General features: G+C 39.7%; 1 protein-coding gene across 5 annotated transcripts in view; it reads left to right on the plus strand.

Annotated features, from left to right (window-relative positions):
• The first annotated feature begins 614 nt into the window (after positions 1-614).
• Positions 615-25,117, plus strand: part of DCP1A (decapping mRNA 1A) — a 61,805-nt gene continuing 37,302 nt past the window's right edge. For 2 of the 5 annotated variants that reach the window (XM_011986183.1, XM_011986184.1), the window contains exons 1-3: positions 615-859; positions 3,309-3,349; positions 5,968-6,095. In XM_011986183.1, coding sequence (XP_011841573.1) covers positions 725-859; positions 3,309-3,349; positions 5,968-6,095 — 304 coding nt within the window. In that variant the 5' untranslated portion in view covers positions 615-724. Of the gene's footprint in view, positions 860-3,308; positions 3,350-5,967; positions 6,096-9,457; positions 9,513-25,117 lie in introns of all 5 variants that reach the window. The other 3 variants (XM_011986186.1, XM_011986187.1, XM_011986185.1) reach the window with 2 other exon arrangements.

Genomic DNA, 25,117 nt, shown 5'->3' on the forward strand with positions numbered 1-25,117 from the left:
AAAAAAAAAAAAAAAAAAAAACGAAGGACAGAAATACAGAAAAAGAAAAAAAAAATCCACTTGTACCTTCTGCTAATCAGTGTATATTCAGGGCAACTTGAATCTATGCTCCTGGGTTGCAATCCTCAAGCTTGGCCCAAGTAAACTCTCTGCTTGCATTAACTTTGCCCCATCTTCTTTCTTTTAGGTCGATACATCCATACCTAAGATCTAGGGTAATTTTCTAGGCTTCTCGCCTCTCCCTTTCTTCCATGCTTTTCTGTGCTTTCTAAACGGGCCCAGTAGAGTTCCGCGTTTCCACATTCCACAGAGGTGTTTTCCTTCTGTGGCCCCGGGCCCCGCCAGACAGCGAACCGCGAAGCCGGCACTTCGGCGGTCTCCAGCCTTTGCCTGGAAAGAGCTTGGCAAGCTACCTAGAGGTTAGATCCCTGGACCCAGTCGTTTTAGCTCAGGGAAGGGAAGCGCCGGACGCCAGCCTGCAAGCTCCACTGCGCAGCCGTGGACACCGCCCCACGTGGTAGGGCCGTGGACCCTGACAACGCCGGAACCCGGAGCCCGGTGCGTGCGCTTGGCGGACCAGAATGGCTAACGTACCGCCATGCCGCGAGGCCCACGTAGAGGCGGAAGTTGATGGGACTGACGCAGATGGGGGAACCTTGCCTCGATGGCACTTTCCTGTCCGCGACTCCGCCCCCGCCGGAGGGGCTAGGCTCCGGGATTCAAGATGGAGGCGCTGAGTCGAGCTGGGCAGGAGATGAGCCTGGCGGCCCTGAAGCAACACGACCCTTACATCACCAGCATCGCAGACCTCACGGGCCAGGTTGCTCTGTACACCTTCTGCCCCAAGGCCAACCAGTGGGTGAGTGCCGCCTGGCTCTGAGGACGGCCGCCCGGCCGCTGCGGTCTCTTAAAGGGGCCGCGCGGGTTGCTGTGGGGTGGGGGACACAGCAAGAGGCCAGGGAGGTGAAGACGGGGCCAGGGACTGGCGAAGAGCCGAGCCAGAGCTTGAGGGGTGTCAGGTCCACCTGGGATTGGGGGATAGGAGTGAGAGAAGTGGCTCGAGACATCCCAAGAAAAAGCCAGTGGAGGGGAGGATTGGAGCAGGATCAGTCCCTTGGCGTCGGGTCTGGGGACGTGGGCGACCTGCCTTCTTTGCAGATACATTGGGAGTTATGAGACCAGTGGGGTCAAAAGAGTGCCTGAAAGCTTGTGTTTGAGGCTTTGCGGATTATTAGATAAATTACATGTACATTGTCTATAAAATAAACACTCCTTCTCTCCCCCGGCAGACGTAAATGAGAGCCCCTTTCGCAGAGGTCATTTGGATTTAAAGCTTAAAATCCAATTAGTTTCGATTCTTGGAAGGGGGAGTGCGGTGGGTCCGGCTTTAATCGAACTACACAGTTTCGGAAAAGATTTCAAGGCACTTAGGAAAAGGGCTTCCATGTTCACTGGATCCCCGAAGACCTTTGTACAAACAAGAGAGACCCTGCAAATGTGTTTTGTTCCACCTATGATGCTGGTGATGTCATCTCTGAATGTTCCCCTCAGGCTCAGTACTTTCTGGCTTTCGTGCACTGGAGAGGGTCCGAAAAGTTACATTCAGTCTGTTCACTGATTCTCGTTAGCCCCTGCTTGAAGCTTTGTTAGTTGTTTAAAAACAACTAGCGTAATTTCCCACTTTCTTGTAATTGACCCTTCCTAATTAACTCATTCAGTTACAGGCTTTACACTTAGAAAATAATATGTAAATGTTTGTTGGATTGAATTCACCAATGACTGGAGTTCACATTTCAATAAGATGTGAAATCCTTAAACTAACAACTCTGGAAGATGACTGTAGTATGTCGTTTACCCTATAATACAGATGCGTAGATTATTTTTATTAGTAATTTATCGAAAATCATTTGGCATTTATGAACAGTTAATTCAGATGAAGAGAGTTTTTATAATCACGTTGTTTATCTTTGCCTCCTGGAAGAGAAGGAGGTATGGGAAACCACAAGGAATAAAATTGTAGATTGTTTTTTAAATGTAGCTATTTTGGACATTGCCTTAGTTTGAAATTTTATGAATCTTTTTTCTTTTCTTGGCATATATGTAAATTTGTGAAATATGGATTGCAGACCAAGGGTGAAGACTTGGGGCTAGGACTTTTTACTAAAGAGTTTTTCTAGTTTTTCACAAAGGCTTTCAATATTTTAAAATTTTACATTGGGGAGTTCTGTTTTAAATAAGAAATACAAGCTATAATAACCTGAATTGAAAAATAAGCTGCTACCATTTATTTGGATCCTGGCACGTAGAGCATAACAAAAATCTTTTCTCTCTTTGTTGTTATTTTACAGTGAGTTGTAACTTTATGTGATGTTTTCTGGTGGGCAAGTTTTCTTTTACTGTAAGACAGTTGATTACCAATTTCTTATAGTAATAACCTAACGTTTTAAAGGTAAGAAAAAGCCTCTGAATCCTTAGGAAGGAAAATAATGATATTTAAGCTAGGGTAGTACTTCTGGAAGAAATCAAGATGATCAATTTTCTAAATTTTTTAATCCCAACACATTCAATATGTGACCAACATTTAAAATGTTAATAATGGGTTGATTACAGTAAAATATTTAGGTCCATTGTAGGCTGTAAATTGCAGACTAATAAGCTTATTTATTTTTTAAAAAACACTGAACTGTGTTTAAAACCTAAATACTCTTGTCACAGAAAATGACCTATGATAAAGGCCTGTAATAATTACACTGAGGCAGGGTATACTTTCAGTATTCATGATTCTTCAAGTTCTAAAAATAACAAGCTGGTTTTGTTTGGTAGGAATTCTTAACCACAAAATTTACTAGTTGTGAAAATGTACGAAAACTCCCCAGTGATGAAACAAAGTATCCTATAAAAAAATTTCATTCCTTTCCTTTTTTAAAATTAACTTGGATAAACTTACAGGACCTTAGCCTTGAAGTTAAGAAATCTGGCTAAAACATTTTAGCTATAAAAAGTGAAGGTTTATTCTATGATTTTCTCCTTTACTAATTAAAAAAGAAAAATGCTGCAGGTACAGATATGTTGCTGGATTAAACATTGCGTATGCTTATGTATGCATCAGTAGCACTGAAAGCATACATTAGAAATGGTAACCACAATTTGTGGAATGAGAGGGAGACTTTATCTGTTCCAAAGTGGTTAATTTTATAATAAATGAAATGAAACAAGTTGATCTTAAACGTGAAGCATTACTTCTCCATTGGGACTGTTTGGGGTCTGATTATGGGGAAAAAAACTAATGGACTCATTGTCTTTCATAGGAGAAAACTGATATAGAAGGGACCTTATTTGTATATCGAAGGTAAGTTTTTAAAATATGTGTATTTTTTTTTAACAGTTTAATGGTGAACAATGTCAAACGGTTCAATTCTGTTGTACATTTGTCTTTGGAACCTTCCTGCTAGTCCCCTTCAAGTTTTCATCTTTCCCTAGCTGTGAAATCTTAACCAGGTTCTTTCTTTTCTCTGAGCCTTTCTGTGATTCAGAATAAACTGAACTAGAATTTATATTAAAAGCCTAGCAAAGCAATTTCAAAATAATAATGATTGAGTCTAAAACAGATACCTGCCTCTCTCTCCCTACCCCCATATTAGAAAGAAAAAACAAAGATATATATTTGGGGAAAAGATAACACATAGACTAGCTCTGTAAAATAATGTTTTTCATTACCTCTGTTGTTTTATTACTGCATGAGTGGTTGTCTTTTATGACTGGTTCTGTCCTCTTTCCCAACCCCCAGAAGTTCTAGATTTTGTACAGTGTCTTGTTTGAGAGTTCTTTAGAAAGCTTGGATTATTCATAATGGCATATTTTTTATTTTTAACTTATTCAAAAATTCATTATCTTTAAGATTGGTTTGCAAATTGCAACTGTTTTGTTAGGCAGCTTCTGGGGCCTAAAGACAACTGACAGTATATGATAGTCATGGGGTGCTTGTTTTCCTGGATTCCTCTAAGGTCTTACTCTGACAAGGGCAGGTTCCTTCCCTTGTTTTCTAAAGCTTGAGTCAGCAGGAGTTATTACTGATATCTGGTCTTTTCCCTTTTTTTTTTGCATTGAGTTGCTTTTTAAGGATTGCCTTTCTCCATTGATGCCAATTTAAAATAATTTGTCAAATACTCTTCCAAATTTTGATACAAAGCCTTGAGATCTTATCTAAATGCACTCCATTTTTTTCTTCTTTTAAGTGTAATTCTTTGATATTTGTACACCAAGCTCTTCTTTCTTAGACACTTTGTTTGTTCGCTGCTATTCGTCTTTCTCCTTTTAAAAAGAAAGGTATCGGCCAGACGCAGTGGCTCACGCCTGTAATCCTGGCACTTTGGGAGGCCGAGGCAGGTGGTTCACGAGGTCAGGAGATAAGAGACCATCCTAGCTAACACGGTGAAACCCCATCTCTACTAAAAATACAAAAAAATTAGCTGGGCGTGATGGTGGGTGCCTATAGTCCCAGCTACTCGGGAGGCTGAGGCAGGAGAATAGCGTGAACCCAGGAGGTAGAGCTTACAGTGAGCCGAGGTCAAACCATTGCACTCCAGCCTGGGCGACAGAGCGAGACTCTCATAAAATAAATAAACAGATAAATAAATAGGAAGGGATCTTTACCCTCACTTCCTTCATTACTCTTCATTAGCAGTATAAATCTCTAGAAACTCTGTTATTAGAACCTTAGTTTCTATGATATTTGGAAAAGGTACTTTACTGGCTTTATTGTTATCATACAGAGGCACTGATTGTAGAAAGTAGGAGATTTAGTGTAGTGGTGGCTGGATTTAATACAATTCACGGAGTCTAATATGGTACTGATTCTAATTAAATGAGACGCAAGAAACTGTGTTTGGAAAATGTGAGACTATTTTGTGTACCTTGGATAAAGGTATACCAGGATGTCAGACTATCACTTTGCAGAGATTACTTCGTATAGTAGAAGCTTGGATTTGGAGTCAGAAAACCTGAAACTGAATCCTAATTACATTATTTGTAACTCATTATTTGTGTGACCTCAGGCACAGTCCTTAATCATTCAAAGCTTGTCTTCTAGTCTGTAGAATAGTGTTAACACCCCATATATATCGTAGAGAAACAAACTAAAAACTATGAAATGTTAGGTACATGTGAAGAGTAAGGGATCATATACCGAATCCCTCTGATATGGGAACCAAGGATGTTTCCTATTGTAGGATTCAAGGCATTTTCCGTCTAACTCAGGAGCACTATGTAAAGATCTGTTTGGTGCAAGAAAAACCGTTATTGTAATGATGGGCAGCCATTATAGCCAATCCAATGGAATGATATTTCATTCAGCAACTGTGTGTCTATATTGGGATGTATGTGTGAAAAAAGTAAGACAAAAGCTCCATTTGCATGGGGCTTACATCCTAGTGGGGGCAGGACAATAAATGTTTAAAATAAGTGGTATGGATAAAAGAGAAAGGTTAGAGGTATTGAGCTTGGGAACATTAAAAAGGGTAGTTCAAGTAGGCCTCATGAAAAAGGTGACATCTGAACAAAGGCTTGCAGGAGATGAGATAGCTGTGCAGCTTCTGGGGCAGTAATCCAGGAAGAGGTCTTTAGGTAGAAGCACACATGCAGAGAGAGTGGCAAGGAGCCCAGTGTGGCTGGAGAGGAGGAGGTGGGGAAGAGCCATAGGAAATGAAGTCAGAGGGGGAATACATCAGGTGGGGCCTTGGTGGCCTCAGTAAGGACTTTGACCTTTACTCTGAGAGACTGTCTTTGGAGACTTCTCATCAGAGGAAGAATATGATCTGACTTAAATGTTTTGTTTACAGGTGTAAGTGCTTGATAATATTGTATGTTCTAACGTACTCTTTTCTGAAATGAAAATAAAGCACATAGTAGATAACATTTCTACAGATTAAATGGTAACTGCGTATTTTTTTTTCTTCTATTAAATCTAAGGTCAGCTTCCCCTTACCATGGTTTTACCATTGTGAATCGACTAAATATGCACAATCTAGTTGAACCAGTGAATAAAGATTTGGAATTTCAGCTCCATGAACCATTTCTTCTGTATAGAAATGCAAGCTGTGAGTATATCTGTTTTATTATAGTTATTACATTTAAAATCGAGTGACTTTAGTTTCTATCAATCCATTATTTAGTAAGTTTCAAATTACAAAACAAAATATGGCCTATACTTTATGATTATAAATGAGTCTGTTAGAAAGATCAGACGTTTTAAACTGGGCTCTGAGACCAGACGTGGTGGCTCACGCCTGTAATCCCAATACTTTGGGAGACCGAGGAGGGCGGATCACCTGAGGTCAGGAGTTCGAGACCGCCCAGGCCAACATGGTGAAACCCCGTCTCTACTAAAAATACAGAAAAAAATTAGCCGGACTTGGTGGTGGGCACCTGTAATCACTTGAACCTGGCAGGTAGAGGTTGCAGCGAGCCGAGATCGCGCGATTGCACTCCAGCCTGGGCAACAGAGTGAGACTCTGTCTCAAAAAAATAAATAAATATACTGGGCTCTGAAACTGGAAACATTCTTTTGTATATAATTTTGTTTACTATTTCATTTACTAGCACTACATTTATGTTGTTGGTTTATTAAAATAAGGTTTATGCCTTTGTTTTTTTGCAGCTGTGGACTATCAGCTGCCCACATCCCTGAGCAACAGAACTTAGTTTGGGACACACAGGATGGGAGCAGATACAGATAATTCTTTCCACAAAGAAAGTATTATTTTTGCCCAGAATAGTGGTGGTGGGGTTTTTTTAAAAGATATTTATTACTTTTTCTACTTTATTTTGTCTGAATATGTTTCTAAGTAGGGTTTTTCTATCTGTTTATTTAATTGAGTGTCTACTGGTTACCAGCACTGAGCCAAGAGCTATGGTGCTTTAATGTTTGTAACCTATGTGCTATAGGGAGGCAGTTAAGTCAACTAAGACTCAGAGATGCAAAACTATTACTCTGTTGGAGAGTTAGGATTATAACTCTTCTGCTTTTTAGTCCAGGGTTCTTTCAGGCATTTTTACAGCCTCTAATAATAATTGGATGCAGTCAGCAAAGCTAGATTGGCCCTTCCAAGAAACTACAGTACTAAAAAGTGTACTTGATTCCAGTGTGTTGGTATGGATATTGAAGGTATGGGTGTTTGAGGACAGTTTGTTCTACATTGACTATAGGGGTATCAAAACTGGTTATGGTAACGATTGTGCTCTAATTATCATTTAAGGATATAGTTGGAGAAATGTTGCTTCTAACTTAAAAAGTAAAAGTTAATGTGTTTGAATTTCACTTGGCTGAGAAGTAATTGGTCTTGGGGGATGTCTTCAGTATAAAATAGAAAAAGGTTACTAGAAATTATACACCTCTTAATTCCCTGAATGAGAAGTAACAAGGCCTATTTTAAAGCTAGAAACCCCCAAGTTCTTTTCCGTAGCACACTTTTAAGTATAAGTGAAACAGTTTCTGTCTTTTGACTTCTCAGTAAACTATTTTTCCAGGTAATTACCTCTCAGATTTTAAATTCTGTGGACATATTAGACATGCTTCGTAATACCTGTAAGTTCAGGTGGATTTATTTAAACTAATATTAACAGCATAATTATTTCAGATTGCTCTTTTCTTTGGACTGAATATTCCATTAAAGGGAAAATTCAGCTGGGCACAGTGGCTCACACCTGTAATCCCAGGACTTTGGGAGACCGAGGCAAGCAGATTGCTTGAGCCCAGAAGTTCGAGACCAGCCTGGGCAACATGTCAAAACCCCATCTCCACAAAAAAGCAGAAAAATTAGCCAGGTGTGGTGGCACACACTTGTAGTCCCAGCTACCCAGGAGGTTGAGGTGGGAGAGTCGCTTGAACCCAGGAAGTCATCGAGGCTGCAGTGAGCTGTGATCGCGCCACTGCACTCCAGCCTGGGCAACAGAGCAAGACCCTGTCTCAAAAAAATAAAAAGAGGGTGGGAGAAATTCTGCAAAGGAACACAGATCCAATTTTCTTTTTAAGTGAAATAGGCTTAATTCTGTTCTTTACTACCTGGAAACTTAATTTAGCCATCACTTCTAAGTGGTGTGATTATTAAAGTAGTCAGTAGGGAAAGTTATCTGGACCCAGTTACCATTTAGCATAAACCTGAGATGAATTGTATTGTATTTTTTTCACAAGTCCTGTGAAATTGAAAGTGTGACATAACACAAATATAATTGAACCATGAGTAACCAGAAGCTAACTAATCAGAGCTTCAGTCGTCTGGAATTATTTTTACAGTTCGTGTGTGGAAGAAATGAAGGCAAATTATAAGAAAACAAGCTAATACTAGGTTTTATTTTCTAAAAATCAAGCAGATATCCAGAGAATAACCTGGGGTCAGCATTGAAATGTCAGTATTTTGTAACTTTAACTCCACTGTAGTATCATAGGTTGAATTGTTTTAATGAGACCTAAAATCATCAGGAGTATTTATTACGTTAACTAGAACATTCTTAGGAAGAAAGTGAACTCATGCATTTTACTTTAGAAAATTCTCAACTGATTGAAACAAAAGTTTTGTTAGTTGAACAGAAAACTCACTTAACCAGGTCATTTCATTAGGGAAATTATTTAAAGGAATAGCTTTATTGGAGAGAAGTGATAAGACAACAGAAAATGATTTTGTGCGTGTTAAGGCCTCTCTTGAGTGTGTGTTTTGCCTACCTAGTCTTAAAAGTGGAAAATAGTCTTGTCAGGTCAGCAAGCTATTCAGTTGTTTAGGGATTTGTTCTTTAAATAAAATGTTAGTATCTGATTATGCATACAGGTAATTATACCTGATTCTGTAACTGCTCTTCTGCCATTCTCTTGGGAAATGCCACCAAGACACCTGACCCATTTAATTCAAGTTACACCTTCATATCCAACTTCCTTCATTCAAATTAATTTTTGAAGTTAATGTACTAGAACAGTGAACCATAACTTTTTTTTAGTTCTAAGTTGTTTTATTTATTTTTATGAGTTTTTCTTTATAAAACGTGCCAGACTACACCCACCCCACCCCTCAAGAAAAAGATAAAATCTTACAGAGAAAATTCTTACATTCACTAAGGGCTTAGGCTTGGTGATTCTCTTAAATCTTTGTGGGGAAGTGGTGGTGGTGGTGGTGGTGGTGGTGGTGGTGGTGGTTTTCAAAAGACAAGGTCTCACTGTGTTGCCCAGGCTGGTCTTGAATTCCTGGGCTCAAGCAGTCCTCCCACCTCGGCCTCCCAAAGTGCTGGCATGAGCCACCCTGTCCAACCTCCTGAATCTTTTGGGAACAGTGTATTTTTATTCTGTGCAAGGGCCTTTGGCAGCCACAAGACCGCAGTGGGACTACAATGAAGAATGGGGAGGTTATAAGTTCTGGAGTTATTGAGTAGCAGTGATATTTCTAGCACCTTATTTCTGATCCTCATCTTACAGGTTGAGAAAACAAGAGGCTCAGAGTTGTTTAGGAACCTGCTCAAGATTCGCAAAGGCAATAAGTGACAGATGCAGAATTCAAGAGTAGGTCTTTCGGGCTTCAAGGCCAATGTTCTTTCCAGTCTACTGTAACAATAAAATTACTTCATCAGTCCATATTCTAGAGCAGTGCTATCCACTGAAACTTTGCAATCAGGGAAAATGACAGTTCTGTGTCAGCACTGTCTAATATAGTAGCCTGAAATGTGGCTAGTGCAAATGAAGAACACTTCTTTTTAGTTTATTTAATTTAATTTATTTGAATTTACATGGCTGTATGTGCTGGCACCTGCTATACTGGACAGTGGAAGTCTAAAGCATGAGTTAATGTGCTGACATACTCTTTGTTGTGCCATACCTGAATCAAACAACTACTTGGGAAGCTTTGGATTCGATTTTTATGCCTCCTATTTAGTCATTCCTTTTCGAAACTTACAAATGATTTCTAGATACAAAAGCTGCAGAATATTTCCCTGAGGGTGGCTTTGCCATGGCAACACTCTTTTGGCATGGAATTTAGTTTGCAGATAAGAATTCTATTCCGGGCTTTGCCATTTTACTGACTACAACCTTGGCTAAATCATTTAAACCACTGATTTGACCTATTTGTCTTAAAAGGCCATCATGAAAGTAAGGCATTTTGTTAGGTATTTACAAATACAAAATATCATAGACTATGTCTCCATCCTAGACTCAACAAATGATCTTATTAGTGAAAGAATCCTAGGGACATCAGTGTTATCCAGGTTCTCTTTTCGTTTTTTTTTTTTTTTTTGAGATGGAGTCTCGCTCTGTCGCCCAGACTGGAGTGCAGTGGCGTGATCTCAGCTCACTGCAACCTCTGCCTCCTGAGTTCAAGCAATTTTTCTGCCTCAGCCTCCCGAGTAGCTGGGACTACAGGCATGCACCACCACCCCCAGCTAATTTTTGTATTTTTAGTGGAGACGGTTTCACCATATTGGCCAGGCTGGTCTCAAACACCTGACCTCATGATCCGCCTGCTTCGGCCTCCCAAAGTGCTGGGATTACAGGTGTGAGCCACCACGCCCAGCCTATCTCTTTTTTTTTTTTTTTTTTTTTTTTTTGAGACGGAGTCTCGCTCTGTCACCCAGGCTGGAGTGCTTATAATGCAGACCTGTGATATGCTTCTTCTATCCCTTCTGATAGTACCATGCACGAGCTGCAGGCTCTTTGTGTCTCTTTACAAGTATTGTTTTCAAATGTTGTAGGGGTCATTACTAGAAAGCCTGAGGTATACATTGGAAAAATATATATATTAAAAATGAGAAGTCTTGGCCAGGTGTGGTGGCTCATGCCTGTAATCCCAGCACTTTGGGAGGCTGAGGCGGGTGGATCACCTGAGGTCAGGAGTTCAAGACCAGCCTGGCCAAGATGGCAAAACCCCCATCTCTACTAAAAATACAAAAAAATTAGCTGAATGTGGTGGTGTGCACCTGTAGTCCCAGCTACTCAGGAGGCTAGGCAGGAGAATCACTTGAACCCAGGCAACGAAGGTTGCAGTGAGCCTAGATGGCCCCACTGCACTCCAGCCTGGGAGACAGAGCAAGACTCCGTCTCAATTAAAAAAATAAAAAATAAATAAATCTGGGCTTTGGGTTAGAAGGAAGATGTCTACCTGAAAAATAACCATGGGTCTTCCTTCATACAAATTTAAGGTTCAAGTTGTACCATTCATTTGGTGTCATTTCTTACCCGGGTCAAGAAATTAACATAAAATTAATCATCAGCTGGTGATTACTCTAGGGCATCTGGCAGAAGCAAATGTAGATCCCTTCTGGCAAGATACATTCTTAGCCCAGGTTGCCCAGGAATATCAGACATGTCTCATGGTCTAGAATTACTAAATATACAAGGAAATACTTTGCAGTGAATGAAAGGTGGCGTACAACAAACAGCAGGATTATACAACCCTTCCCAAAGACTTTAGTTCATGGAAGCTAGAGACTCTAATAGATGTAAATACCAAATCAGATTATAAAATAAAGTAAAAAGGAAGAACAGCAAATGTGAAAAAAGAATAAAGGCCCTGCGCGGTGGCTTACGCCTGAAATCCCAGCATTTTGGGAGGCTGAGGTGGGTGGATCACCTGAGGTGAAGAGTTCGAGACCAGCCTGCCCAACATGGTGAAACCCTGTCTCTACTAAAAATACAAAAAATTATCCTGGCATAGTGGCAGATGCCTGTAATCCCAGCTACTTGGGAGAAACTGAGTCAGGAGAATCGTTTGAACCTGGAAGGCGGAGGCTTCAGTGAGCCAAGATCACGCCACTGCAACAAGAGTGAAACTCCGTCTCAAAAAGAAAAGAATAAAATGCTGCCAGGCACAGTGGTTCACACTTCTAATCCCACTACTTTGGGAGGCCAAGCCGGGCAGATTACTTGAGCCCAGGAGTTCCAGACCAGCATGAGCAACATGGCGAGACCCCGTCTCTATAAAAAATACAAAAAATTAGCCAGGCAGACCTGAGAGGCTGAGGTGGGAGAATCATCTGAGCCCGGGAGGTTGAGGCTGCAGTGAGCCATGATCACGCCACTGCACTCCAGCCTGGGTGATAGAGTGAGACCCTGTCTCAAAAAGTAAAAGAGTAAAAAAGAATAAATGCTGTATTAAAAAAAACAAAAAACAAAAAAAACAGGAAGATTTGAAAAATAGCTGAGTAGAACTAATAGAAATTAAAATTTTAATTAAAAGACACTCTCTACTTGGATTCAACAGTTAATTGGTCATAGCTGAAAAGAGAATTGGTGAGCTAGAAGAGATACCTGAGGAAATCCAGAATGTATCCAAAACAAAGGACAAAATGGAAATACGACAGAGTGATTAGAATTATAAATCTAACATTTGATGGATAAGAATTTCAGAATGATAAAGCAGATTTGTAGAGAGGCAATATTTGAAGAGTTGGTATCAGACTGGGAATTTTCCAGAATCCATAAAAGACATAGATCCCAGATTTAAACAATAGAATGGGCTCCAAGCATGAAACATAGAAATATAGCCGGACGCTGTGGCTCACACCTGTAATCCCAGCACTTTGGGAGGCTTAGGCAGGCAGATCACTTGAGGTCACGAGTTCAAGACCAGTCTGGCCAACATGGTGAAACCCCATCTCTACTAAAAATACAAAAATTAGATGAGCCTGATGGCAGGCATCTGTAATTCCTGCTACTCGGGAGCCTGAGGCAGGAGAATCACTTGAACCCAGGAGGTGGAGGTTGCAGTGAGCCGAGATCATGCCACTGCACTGCAGCCTAGGTAACAGAGTGAGACTCTGTCTCAAAAAAATATGTATGTATGTGTATATATATGTACACACACACACACACACACACACACACACACACACACACACCCCCAGACACATTCTGATACCAAAGACAGAGAAGCAACCAAAGGTTGCTCAAGATTAAGTGTTGGCCGGGCGCGGTGGCTCAAACCTGTAATCCCAGTACTTTGGGAGGCCGAGACGGGCGGATCACGAGGTCAGGAGATCGAGATCATCCTGGCTAACACGGTGAAACTCCGTATCTACTAAAAAAAAAAATACAAAAAACTAGCCGGGCGAGGTGGCGGGCACCTGTAGTCCCAGCTACTTGGGAGGCTGAGGCAGGAGAATGGCGTAAACCCGGGATGCAGAGCTTGCAGTGAGCTGAGATCCGGCCACTGCACTCCAGCCCGGGCGACAGAGCAAGACTCTGTCTCAGAAAAAAAAAAAAAAAAGATTAAGTGTTTACAAAGGAACACCAGTTAGACTGACAGCGTATTCCTTAGTTGCAGCTACTGAGTTTAGAAGACAAAAGAATAATATATTCAGAGGACTGAAGAAAAAAACAACCAATAATTCAGTAATCCAAGAGAACAAAATATACTTTTCAACAAAAACAACAGCAGTTGTCTCCCCAGATTCTTGCTGTAGCCACGTGTCTATTGAGCATTTGCAGCGTGTAACTGGTAAAAGCAGACAGAACTGGTTTTTCTTTTTCTTAGATGCTGTACAGTATAACCTGATTAATTGAAAATATTAAGATACAGGTTTGTGGTACCATCAAGCTCTATGAAATAGGTTCTGGCTTTTAATGATTTTATTTTGCAAAAAGCAGTAACAAACTAAAAGCTGTTCAAACCTAAGCATTCCAAGATTGTGATGATGGCAGATAAATTGATTAATAAGGTTTTGTATATTCAAAAGATTCCACTGCAGAACATAAATAGGATATCTTAACTTTCAAACCAATAAAAACCAGGAAGTGGGAAAAAAGTAAATAGAAACCGTGGGAAAATGAAAGCCCAGAATAAAATGGCAGAAATCAATCAATTTAGAACAAATGTTAAGTGAACTAAACTTGCCAGTTAAAAGACTCAGATTGGATAAACATGTAGAATTTGCCTACATACTGTTTTAATGTTTTTAATTATTTTTCTTTCTTTATTTTTTAGAGACAGGTCTCGCTGTGACACCCAACCTGGAGTGCAGTAACACACCATTATGGCTCTGCAGCCTCAGCCTCTGAGGCTTGAGTGATCCTTCCATTTCAGCCTCCCAAGTGGCTGGGACCACAGGTGCACGCCACCACTCCCAGCTAATACTTTTTTATATTTTGTAGAGACAAGGTCTCTATATTGTCCAGGCTGGTCTCAAACTCCTGGGCTCAAGCAGTCCTCCTGTCTTGGCCTCCCAAAGTGCTGGATTACAGATGTGAGCTACCACACTTGGCCCTGTATGCTGTTTTCAAGAAACTTTAAAAACCCTTAAGATCCTGGAAAGGTTGAAAGTAAGCAACAGAATGAGATTTATCAGGCAGCTATCAAGCAAAAAAGGCGGGTGTCTGTGTGAGTCATACGTAGTAAACTGTAAAGCATCATTGGGGTAAAAGTTACCACATAATGATGAAAGGAATAAGTGACCTAGAAGATAAAATAATTTTGAATGATGTATACTTAGTGTATGTCAGAATTGCAAATTGAATGTTAAAAATCCATAATTATAGTGACAGATTTTAATAAACCACTTTAGTAATTGACAGATAAAGCAGACAATTTTTTTTTAAGAGATGAGGTCTTGCTTTATTGCCCAGGCTGGTCTCAACCTCCTGGCCACAAATGATCCTCCCACCTTGACCTCCCAAAGTGCTAGGATTACAGGTGTGAGCCACCACATCTGGCCACAGACAATAAAGTTACTGGATAGTTGAACAATACAGTTAACCTGATACGATGGACATATAAAAAACCCTGCTGGCCAGACGCAGTGGCTCACACCTATAATCCCAGTACTTTGAGAGTCCGAGGAGGGTGGATCACGAGGTCAGGAGTTCAAGACCAGCCTGGCCAAGATGGTGAAAACCTGTCTCTACTAAAAATACAAAAAAAAAAAAAATAAATTAGCCAGACGTGGTTGCGGGCACCTATAATCCCAGCTACTCAGGAGGCTGAGGCAGAGAATTGCTTAAACCCGGGAGGCAGAGGTTGCAGTGAGCCAAGATCACACTACTGCACTCCAGCCTGGGCAACAGAGCGAGACTCCGTCTCAAAAAAAAAACCCTGCTACTCTCAGTGATGAAAATTTTGTCCAGTTCTGCTACTGACATTAACTGATGATAAAGTATGTCTGAGAAGAAAAAAGAAAAAAAAGAATCCTACTTCTAGCAATTAGAGAATTTGCGTTTTTTTCAAGTATATATTAGAGGTTTATAAAAATTGCCAAATATAGGCCATTCATCCAAAGAATTTAGGGAGGAAAATAGGGAAATCTGAGTAAAGTTGAAGGAAAATAAGGAGTAGAAATTAATTGCAAAAAGTAGAAATTTCAATAGAATAGAGCAGATCAACAAAACAAAAAATTCCACTATAACATGATTGAGCAACAATCATTAAAAAAACAAGGGGAGGTACAATATGCAGTATTAGAAATAAAAATATAAATATGTTCCAACTAAAGGCAGAGAACACACATTTTTAAAAACAAGCCACTGTGAAGAACTTTTGCCTATAAATTTAAAAGTTAGATGGAAGACAGTTTCCTACGAAAACATAGTTTAACAAAGATTACTTAGGAATAAATAGATTTGAAAGGGCTCATAAATAAAATAATTGGGCCAATAGACTAAAAATCTCTCTCATCACTTCTAAAGAAAATGCTGAGAGGAATGTTCTATTCAGTAAATGGTACTAGGACTGTTAGTTCTCCATGTGGAGACCAGCCTCTGAAAAGGCAGCTACAGGGTTCGTACACATCTGGTCTAATCTTCAAGGGAAACTTGTCTCCAAAGTCCGCTCTTCTGTGATGAGGAAATCATGCTTCTGTGATTCACTATTCCCTCAGCAAGGTAGTGAGCAACATACCTCCCTATTATACATACTTGCTATAAGCAACATACCTCACTATTAGGTTGGTCCAAAAGTAATTGTGGTTTTTGCAATTATAGTAATGTCAAGAACCACAAATATTTTACATCAACCCAATACATACCTGCTACAAGCAGCACACCTCACTGGTAATACTTCTCTTAGAAGATGTTTTTCCTCAAGACCAGTATCAGAGGTGTTTTGATTTTCACTGTGGACACCTCTTAGGAATAAAGTAGTAATGGGGAATCTTTTTTAAATATCTATATGCTTACCTATCACTTAATTACAAAATGCCCCAAGAATATTCTGTAAAGTGTGTTCTGAGGAATTTTTTAAGAATCTAAACCTAGCATGTGAATCAATAACAAAGTACAGTCATGAGTCACTAAACAACGGGAATATGTCCTAAGAGATGTCATTAGGCAGTTTTGTTGTATGAGCATCATAGACTGTACTTACACAAACATAAATGACATAGCCTACACCCCTAGAAGATATGGTATTGCTTTGAGGCTACAAACCTGTACGGCATGTTATTGTACTGAATGTGAGAGGCAGTTGTAGCACATTGGTAAGAATTCGTACATCTAAAAACATCTTAAGAGAAAACGTACAGTGAAAATGTGGTATTATAATCTTAAGAAACCACTGTTATGTATTATGCAGTCTGTCACTGACCAAAACAGCATTTGTGGCACATGACTTGTAAAAGCAAACAGAACTGATTTTTCTCTTTCTTACAGCTAGACAGTCTACAGTATAACCTGGCTAATTGAAAGTATTAATAATATAGGTTTACAGTACCATCAAGCTCTATAAAATTGGTTCTGGCATTTAATGATTTTCTTTGGCAAAAACTATTTCAATACTGCATTTTAGGCCAGGCACAGTGGCTCATACCTATAATCCCAGCACTTTGGGAGGCTGAGCCAGGCGGATCACAAGGTCAGGAGTTTGAGACCAGCCTAACCAACAAGGTAAAACCCCATTGCTACTAAAAGCACAAAAACTAGCCAGGCATGGTGGCACACGCCTCCAATTCCAGCTACTCAGGAGGCTGAGGCAGGAGAATCAGTTGAACCTGGGAGGCGGAGGTTGCAGTTAGCCAAGATCGCACCATTGTCCTCCAGCCTGGGCAACAGAGCAAGACTCCATATCAAAAAAAAAAAAAAAATTGTATATATATACTCCATCTCAAAAAAAAAAATATATATATATATATATAGCATTTTACCTTGTTTTTAACCAAGGTGATTATTTAACTCAGATACATACCTTAATTCAGTGACATTTATTGAATATGTCATTTGCCAAGCACTTTACCAGCTGCTATATCATATAGATTAAAACTACTGTGCACTTTTAAAGAATTTTATTAATTTTTTTAGTCCTTAGGCTCTATTGTATTTTCTTAGAAAATTATAAGCTGAAGTTACTAAAGGACGTTAGAACTTTCTGTGTCAAAACTCTGCCTTCTTGGTAAGGGTCAAGATTCTTTTTTTTTTTTTTTCTGAGACAGGGTCTCACTCTGTTGCCCAGGCTGTAGTGTTCAAACGATCCTCCTTCCTCAGCCCCTGCCCTGAGTAGCTAGGACTGTAGGTGTGAGCTACCATACCAGCTAAATATTTTTCTTTTAAATAGAGATAGGGTGTCTACAAATTTTTTATGGTGATAGGGTCTTGCTGTGTTGACCAACCTGGTCTCCAACTCCTGGCCTCAAGCGATCATCCCACCTCAGCCTCCCAAAGTGCTCGAATTACACTAGCCACTGCACCCAGCTGGGTCAGGATTCTTAATGAAATGTGCTACTACATTAAGCCCAAAGCTATGCACGTTTATTCTTAAAACAACCCCCTGTAGATTAATGATAAAAATTAATGATTTAAAGTCCGTGATTTGAGAGTTATTGGTTGTAAATTTGAATGACTGGGCTAGTAATAGTGACAATCTGATCTACCAGAGAGACAGTAAGGGTATGTACGTATTTTTTCTTGGTCATTTTCAGCGGCAGTACTCATCCATTGTTTGGAAAGAGTATATAGTCTTGATTTTCTCTTCTCAGACCTTATTCTCGCCATAGACTAGTGTGTAATGGTAGTTTTAACCAAAAACAATGATAATTTTACTTTATATGCATGTTAGATATGGCATCTCTTTACTGGAAGCTAATCATTTATAAGGACAACTTTTTCATGTTTCCTCCACGTAACACCCTAAGGCATGTATCTCCCACTTAATGCCACTTTTTGTATTTTTTAATGTTTTCTGTAAAACCAAAAGCAGTTTTGGGAAAATGGACAAAGTCCTTTTTAGTTTTTCAAAAGAACACAGATATTTCCCGAATTTTATTTTACCTTGACAGGTTTAAACAATTACAAGTTTGTGGTTTGTATGAAACACTTTCAGAGTGATCCTATGTGAGTAAAATCTAATCTGAAATTTTCTTAAAAAGGTGTTAATGTAATATAGCTAGTAGTCTAGTATGTTGCTCTTTAGCCTGCTTAACCAAAAAAGACAATTATCTCGTAAGTATAATTTAAAATGTCGACAATTATTGCTATTTAATATTTTTAAGAACTTACCTCCAAAAGCCAGAGAGAAGTACCCCTTGGTTTCTGCTTCACTTATCACTTTTCCTTTATATCGGGCATCAATCTCTTGATATATAGTGTTTTTAATTAAAATTAGATCACTAGAAAAAGTAGGAAGGTTCATTTCCATCGTGTTGAAAATGCCGCTGCCAAATGGAAAGTTTTAGTAAAAGAAATGCTGTAGCGTGTGCTTTTTTTGTCTCTCTGCTTGTCCTTTCTCAGTTCAAGGGCAAGACTCAAAACAGTAGAGATGGTAGGTGGCTGTTGGCATTTGGAGCAAATCTTCAGACTTTTAAAGCACAGTGCAAGAAATTTCCTTACAAGATAAGTTTATAATTTGTCCAGTCCAAAAATGTGAGTTCTCCCTCCAGACTGAAAGAGGAATTCATAAACAACAAGAAAATGTCCGTGGTTCATTCTTTGATATCTTTGAATTCAGTGCAGTTCTTCTTTCTTAGCTTGAAGAAAGGCAGTCTTCCACCATCAGCTGCGGCACTGCTGTGGTTGGTATGATTCTGTAATCAGTGAAGGAGAAAGGGTCTGTGGCAACTGCATTAGTCTGGCCTTCTGGACCAAGATAAGGAAAGAGCCTTGCTGTTGCCACATTTGCAGACTGAAGAGGCAAAAACACCACAAAAACACAAAGGGACTTAAGACTCAGTGGCTGAGTCTGACTCAGTGACACTGTTAGTTCACATGTTTTAAAAATACATATATTACTTTCTGGCTCATTGTAGGCGCTGCTTAGTATTCTGCTAGAGCATTTACCAGGTGCCTTCTTGGTAACTTCATAAATCCATTGACCATTTCAGAATTTCCAAAGAAGATTCTTTTCATTATGATTCATTAATTACTGACTTTTTCCCCCTCAGGTAGTGTTGTTAGATAAAAGCACTTTTCATCTTTTTTTTTTTATTGTGGTGTTATCTTAATTGTAAAGACTGGTAAAGTTAACCATGCCTGTATCATTTATCTCTTTTAGATAATTATATTAAGTATTCAATACTTTGAATGTTATTTATTTTGAGAACTCACAAAGGAAATCATTTTTTGTACCTAAGTGACAGAAATATGTTAACTGTAATATGTAGGTTTTCACCTTCTGTTTACACACTGAAGTTATCTGTGTATGTAAAAATTGAAACAGAGTAACCACTAGTCTAAGGAAGAGGGAAGCTCCTCGGGAGTGTGCAGAATAAACCTTGAGACTGGGCCCTTCGGGTTCAGTGCCCTGGAGGATCCAGGCAGGTCTGAGTCACTTACAAAGTCACTGCTTCCAGGCATGCTCAGCTTTTGCTTTTCTTTTCTTTCTTTCTTTTTTTTTTTTCTGAGACGGAGTTTTGCTCTCGTCACCCGAGCTGGAGTACAGTGGCGCAATCTCAGCTCACTGCAACCTCTGCCACCCAGGTTCAAGTGATTCTCCTTCCTCAGCCTCCTGAGCTGGGATTACAGGCACATGCCATCACGCCCGGCTAATTTTTGTATTTTCAGTAGAAACGGGGTTTCACTATGTTGGCCAGGCTCGTCTTGAACTCCTGACCTCAGGTGATCCACCCGCCTCGGCTTCTCAAAGTGCTGGGATTACAGGCATGAGCCACCATGCCCGGCCTTTGTTTGTTTGGTGGTTTTTTTTTGTTTTTTTTTTTGTTGTTGTTTTTGAGGTGGAATTTTGCTCTGTTGCCCAGGCTGGAGTGTGCTGGTGCAGTCTCAGCTCACTGCGACCTCTGCCTCCTAGGCTCAAGTGATTCTTCTGCCTCAGCCTCCATGGTAGCTGGAATTACAGGCACATGCCACCATGCCTAACTACTTTTATTGTATTTTTAGTAGAGATGGGGTTTTACTATGTTGGCCAGGCTGGTCTTAAACTCCTGACCTCAAGTGATCCACCCGCCTCGGCCTCCCAAAGTGCTGAAATTACAAGCGTGAGCCATCACACCCGGCCAGCTTTTTCTTTTTAATAAAAGGAAAGCACAGGCTAAGCATTTGCTACCAACATTTAAAAATTACCATATTTTATATATCCATACCTGGATTGCTGATTTTTCTTGTAACAAAATGACATGTGTGGCCACACAGCACTTGGATTCCTGCAAGTACTACAGTCGGCCAGAGTTGTAGGTAAGACAGGTTCATCACTGATCCCACCACACTCTGAGGTCTCTTATAGTCCGTGAGTGTTTGTGCTTACAACCCTGCTGTGGATATCGATTAGTAAATTGGTAGAAAAATGTGTAGGAGTGTAGAAGTAAGGGAAAGGAGAGAAAAGAAGTTTCCCCCGTTTTACGTCCCATCTGACCCATTTCCCAGATCCCTAACTGTAGATTTTTGGAAGCCTAGGAAATGGGAATTCAACTCCATGGAGGTCAAGGGCCATGCTTCCCCCTGCCTTTGTCTTTCCCTTATCATACATAAAAATGATATTTGTGTGGGATACTAGAGCGACTAGACTGCCAGTGCAGGGGTTGGACATGTCCAACATTTGGCAGAACCATAATCATTTACACCAGCATTCCCCCACCTTTTTGGCACCAGGGACCAGTTTTGTGGAAGACTGTTTTTCAATGGATGGGGATTGGGGAATTGTTTCAGGATGATTCAGACACATTACATTTATTGTGCACTTTATTTCTGTTAGTATTGCAATATATAATGAAATAATTATGCAACTCACCATCATGTAGAATCAGTGGGAGCCCTGAGCTTGTTTTCCTGCATCTAAACAGCGGTCCAATCCGGGGGTGATGGAAGACAATGACAGATCATCAGGCGTTAGATTCTCGTAAAGAGCCACAATCTAGATCCCTCACATACGCAGTTCACAGTAGGGCTGGAGCTCCTATGAGAATCTAATGCCGCAGCTGATCTGACAGGAGGCAGAGCTCGGGCAGTAATGCTCTGTTGTCTGTCACTTACCTCCTGCTGTGCAGCCTGGTTCCTAACAGACCACGGACCAGTACCAATCTGTGACCCTGAGGTTGGGGACCCCTGATTTACACCACACACTTTGGAAGCTGTACTTTAAGGAGTTGTGGGTACTGTGTGGCAATAGCGATGTAAATCCTAAAAGCAAAGGCAAAACCCTAGTGCAATTCACTGTTTTACTTAGGGTTGCCCATTGTTGAAGAATAAAGCTTTTGCAAGTGGGAGTAATTAGTTGTGATATTGTTGGGTTTATTTTCCTAATTCCTAAAGAAGTTCAATAGTCTTTTCATGTGTCTGAATTCTATACTGAGATTATAATGTTAATGGGATAGTGGAAGAAGTATTTTGGGTTAATATATTCAGATTTGATTTAATTTAGACAGAGGCACCAAATTTTTAAATGATGAAGACCTTGAAGAGTAGCATTTTTAAATTACCTGTCCTGAGTCTTTTAATCATTGTTGAATATTCAATAAGTACATATTACAATTTAAATTTTAGAAGTTGGACTCTTTCTCTACCATATTAGTGTTCGGTGGTGGTCTGCAATGAGTGGGTTTTTTGGCCAAAAGGGTTAAGCTGCAAAGATAATTGAATCACATTTTCCAGCGTTACTTGCAGATATACAGCATCTCATCTACCTAAGTGTTTGTAACATGCCAAAATCTGTTATGATCTCACGTCACTCAGTCTTAGGCTCCATATCCTTTTTCGTGTGTGTTTTCTGCTCCTCTATCTTGGAGCCTTTCTCCCCTTCTCTCTCTTTCCTAACCCTTTGATGTTCCTGGAGAGCCTCCATGCTTATTCTTGTCTTAAAGGAAATGATCTGCCAAGGGAGAGGTATTTGCTTTTTTACTTGCCAGGGCTGACTTTTGTTTATATACCTATTCCATTTTTATATATAAAAAGTGTATTTGTCTATACCCAAAGCCCGTTTTCTTGTTTTTGTTTCCTGGTGTAAGAGATCTTTGTCATTATCATCTTTAGAAATTGTATAACTTTTCTTCTCCTTATTTATTTTCTCAAGCACAGAGTTTCAGGAAAAAGAAATTTTATAACTCTTAACATCACCACCAAAAAGCTTTTTATCAAACCCCCTTTTTGCTTCGCACCATACTGAGAAAATCTCCAGCCTCCTCAGATCCTTTTGGAAAGTAGGTTAGATCTAAATAATGAATCACAAAGACAACATATGTATGAGAGTGATTCCCAGCTCTATTTTTGTGACATTTCACAGCATCTCTAGAAGTCTCAAGGGGTTTTACCAAGATACCAAATTAATTTGACTTTTCTTGATCTTGTGTGAGCCATGTACCTCTCTCAAGATGAGAAACAGTGAAATATTATATGAAATCATAATAGATTGCTATATCTTTAAACGGGTCTAAGGAAATAGAAAACTTACTCAAAACTCCATTTATTAAAATTTCTCAATACAAAATAGTTCAATTACCTTTAATTTTTGTAATAAGTTTTTTGTTTGTTTTTTACATTTTCGTAAGAATGGGGCCTTCATTTGAAAAGCAAAGGAAACGTTTAATGTTCAATATTCTTAGATGGATCTTGATATTTTTTGTGGAAGGCAATGAAATGTTCTATCACACCTCCTAACTTTTTCTTCTTTTTTCTTTTTTTTTAATTAAAAAAAATGTTTTAAATAAACAAGGTCCCACTGTGTTACCCAGGCTGGTCTTGAACTGCTAGGCTCAAGTGAACCTCCCGCCTCAGCCTCCCAAAGTGTTGGGATTAGAGATGTGAGCCACCGCACGCAGCCAGCTTTTCAATGTCTTGTCTATCTTATGCAACATGACTGACTTAGGATAGCTGTTAGCAGTCACAGTGTGTGGTAGGTATCCATTAACTAAGTAGTTTCTTTCATCTTGAGAAAGGCCATTTATAAAACAGTGTGCCATCATTTGCCATAGCAAAAGGCAATACTGTGTTGCCAAAAGCCTAAATTCTCTGTGGCATAGTTAATCAGAGAAATTTATTTCAGCAAGTGAATTGTTGGCAGAATGTGTTGGGCCTTAGAGTGTAAGTTCTCTTGAGGGAAGAATGTTTAACTTTGGTTTGAAGAGGAGGTCCTCTGCAGTTTTAGCTATCTGGTGAACTTGTCTGTCTTTCCTCATGAGTGATAGTGACAGGCTCCGTGGCAGCTCCCTGGGCTTTCTTGCCAGTTGCATGCACTGACGGTTTGATATGTTGGCAGACAGAGCTGATTCTTGGATGCGTGTCTGAACCTCTACAGGTCTGCTTTTGGCAGAATCGAGTGTGACTCTTATCCCTTACCCATTAAGCTATCATTATGGCTTTCTTATCTTTATTTCTTCTGCAAACATGCCTTTGAAAGTGTTTGGCTCTTTTTAGGCAGTTTGATAATATACAAAAGCAGAAGGCATGTGCTTATTTCTAAATTATATTGTATTTCTTCAAAGGAAAAGGGGGGCATCTTAAATGAAGGATTTTCAAAGTAAGTTGACAGCTTTGATGGACTTATTGTGATTATTGATAAGTAGTTCTTTCCTAAGAGTTAAATTTAGAAGCCCATGTGAAAACACACTTAATTGCTTCTGTTTAGCACAGAAAAAATTGTGTGTTCCTCTCTAAGCCTGATGTGTTGCATATCATCAACTTTTTTTTTTTTTTTTTTGAGATGGAGTCTTGTTCTGTCACCCATACTGGAGTGCAGTGGCACAATCTCGGCTCACTGCAGCCTCCACCTCCTGGGTTTAAGCAATTCTCCTTCCTTAGCCTCCTGAGTAGCTGGGATTATAGACATGCATCACCACGCCCAGCTACTTTTTGTATTTTTAGTGGAGACAGAGTTTCACCATGTTGGCCAGGTTGGTCTCGAACTCCTCACCTCAGATGATCCACCCACCCCAGCCTCCCAAAGTTCTGGGATTACAGGCGTGAGCCACTGCACACGGCCACATGTCATAAATTTTTCTTATCACTGTGTATTGTTTTAGTATGTCCAGATTAATATAGCTTATTGGAGGAAAACAAATTTTTGTATTTGGACTTCGGTGTTTGGGTTGTTCATTAGCCAAGCTTGGAAGAGGCATATTTCAAGAAAGGTGGTCATGTGTAATTGCCATATATGGAGTCTTTTTAAAGCCCTGATCTGATTTACTGTAGTTGGAGCAAGCCTTAGCAGCTAAGATCATAACCAAGACCCTGCAGTAGATCATGCTTATTAATTATCTCTGTAACAAGGCTGCTTCTGTGCTCCTTCCTTTGAGATGTTAAAGCTGAGTGAATTTATTGACTTACCGTCATGTAAAACATTCCAAAATTACTTGTTATTCGTTGGAGTTTGATTCTGTTTGGAGCACTCACAGTGCTTTGACATTCTGTGAACAAAAGAGGCACTGTGAAAATGGATTCCAAACATGGGAAACTCTTCCCAGCTGGTTGAAGGCTCAGAGACTAGCAAGCCTGGACTTCCTTCAGGTAGTGTGGCCACCTGTGGGACACATGGCCATACACAGGCTCCATAGATTAGAGCAGTTTTGGTGTAATTAGAGGTTTTTCCCTGCCTGAGAAGCCCTTTGTAAACAGGGTAGGATTTTTTCTTGTTCATGATCTTCAATGATTAAAATGAAGTCGTTCACTCGCTCTGTGTATCAATCATGTTTTAATTAACTTTGCAATAACAGTAGACTCAAAATTATATTTCTATTGAGAAGGGAACTTTTATATATATAATTATATACATAATTACATTATATACTT

The sequence above is a fragment of the Mandrillus leucophaeus genome, unplaced genomic scaffold (genome assembly GCF_000951045.1).
Source record: "Mandrillus leucophaeus isolate KB7577 unplaced genomic scaffold, Mleu.le_1.0 Scaffold296, whole genome shotgun sequence".
Classification (NCBI taxonomy): Eukaryota; Metazoa; Chordata; class Mammalia; order Primates; family Cercopithecidae; genus Mandrillus; species Mandrillus leucophaeus.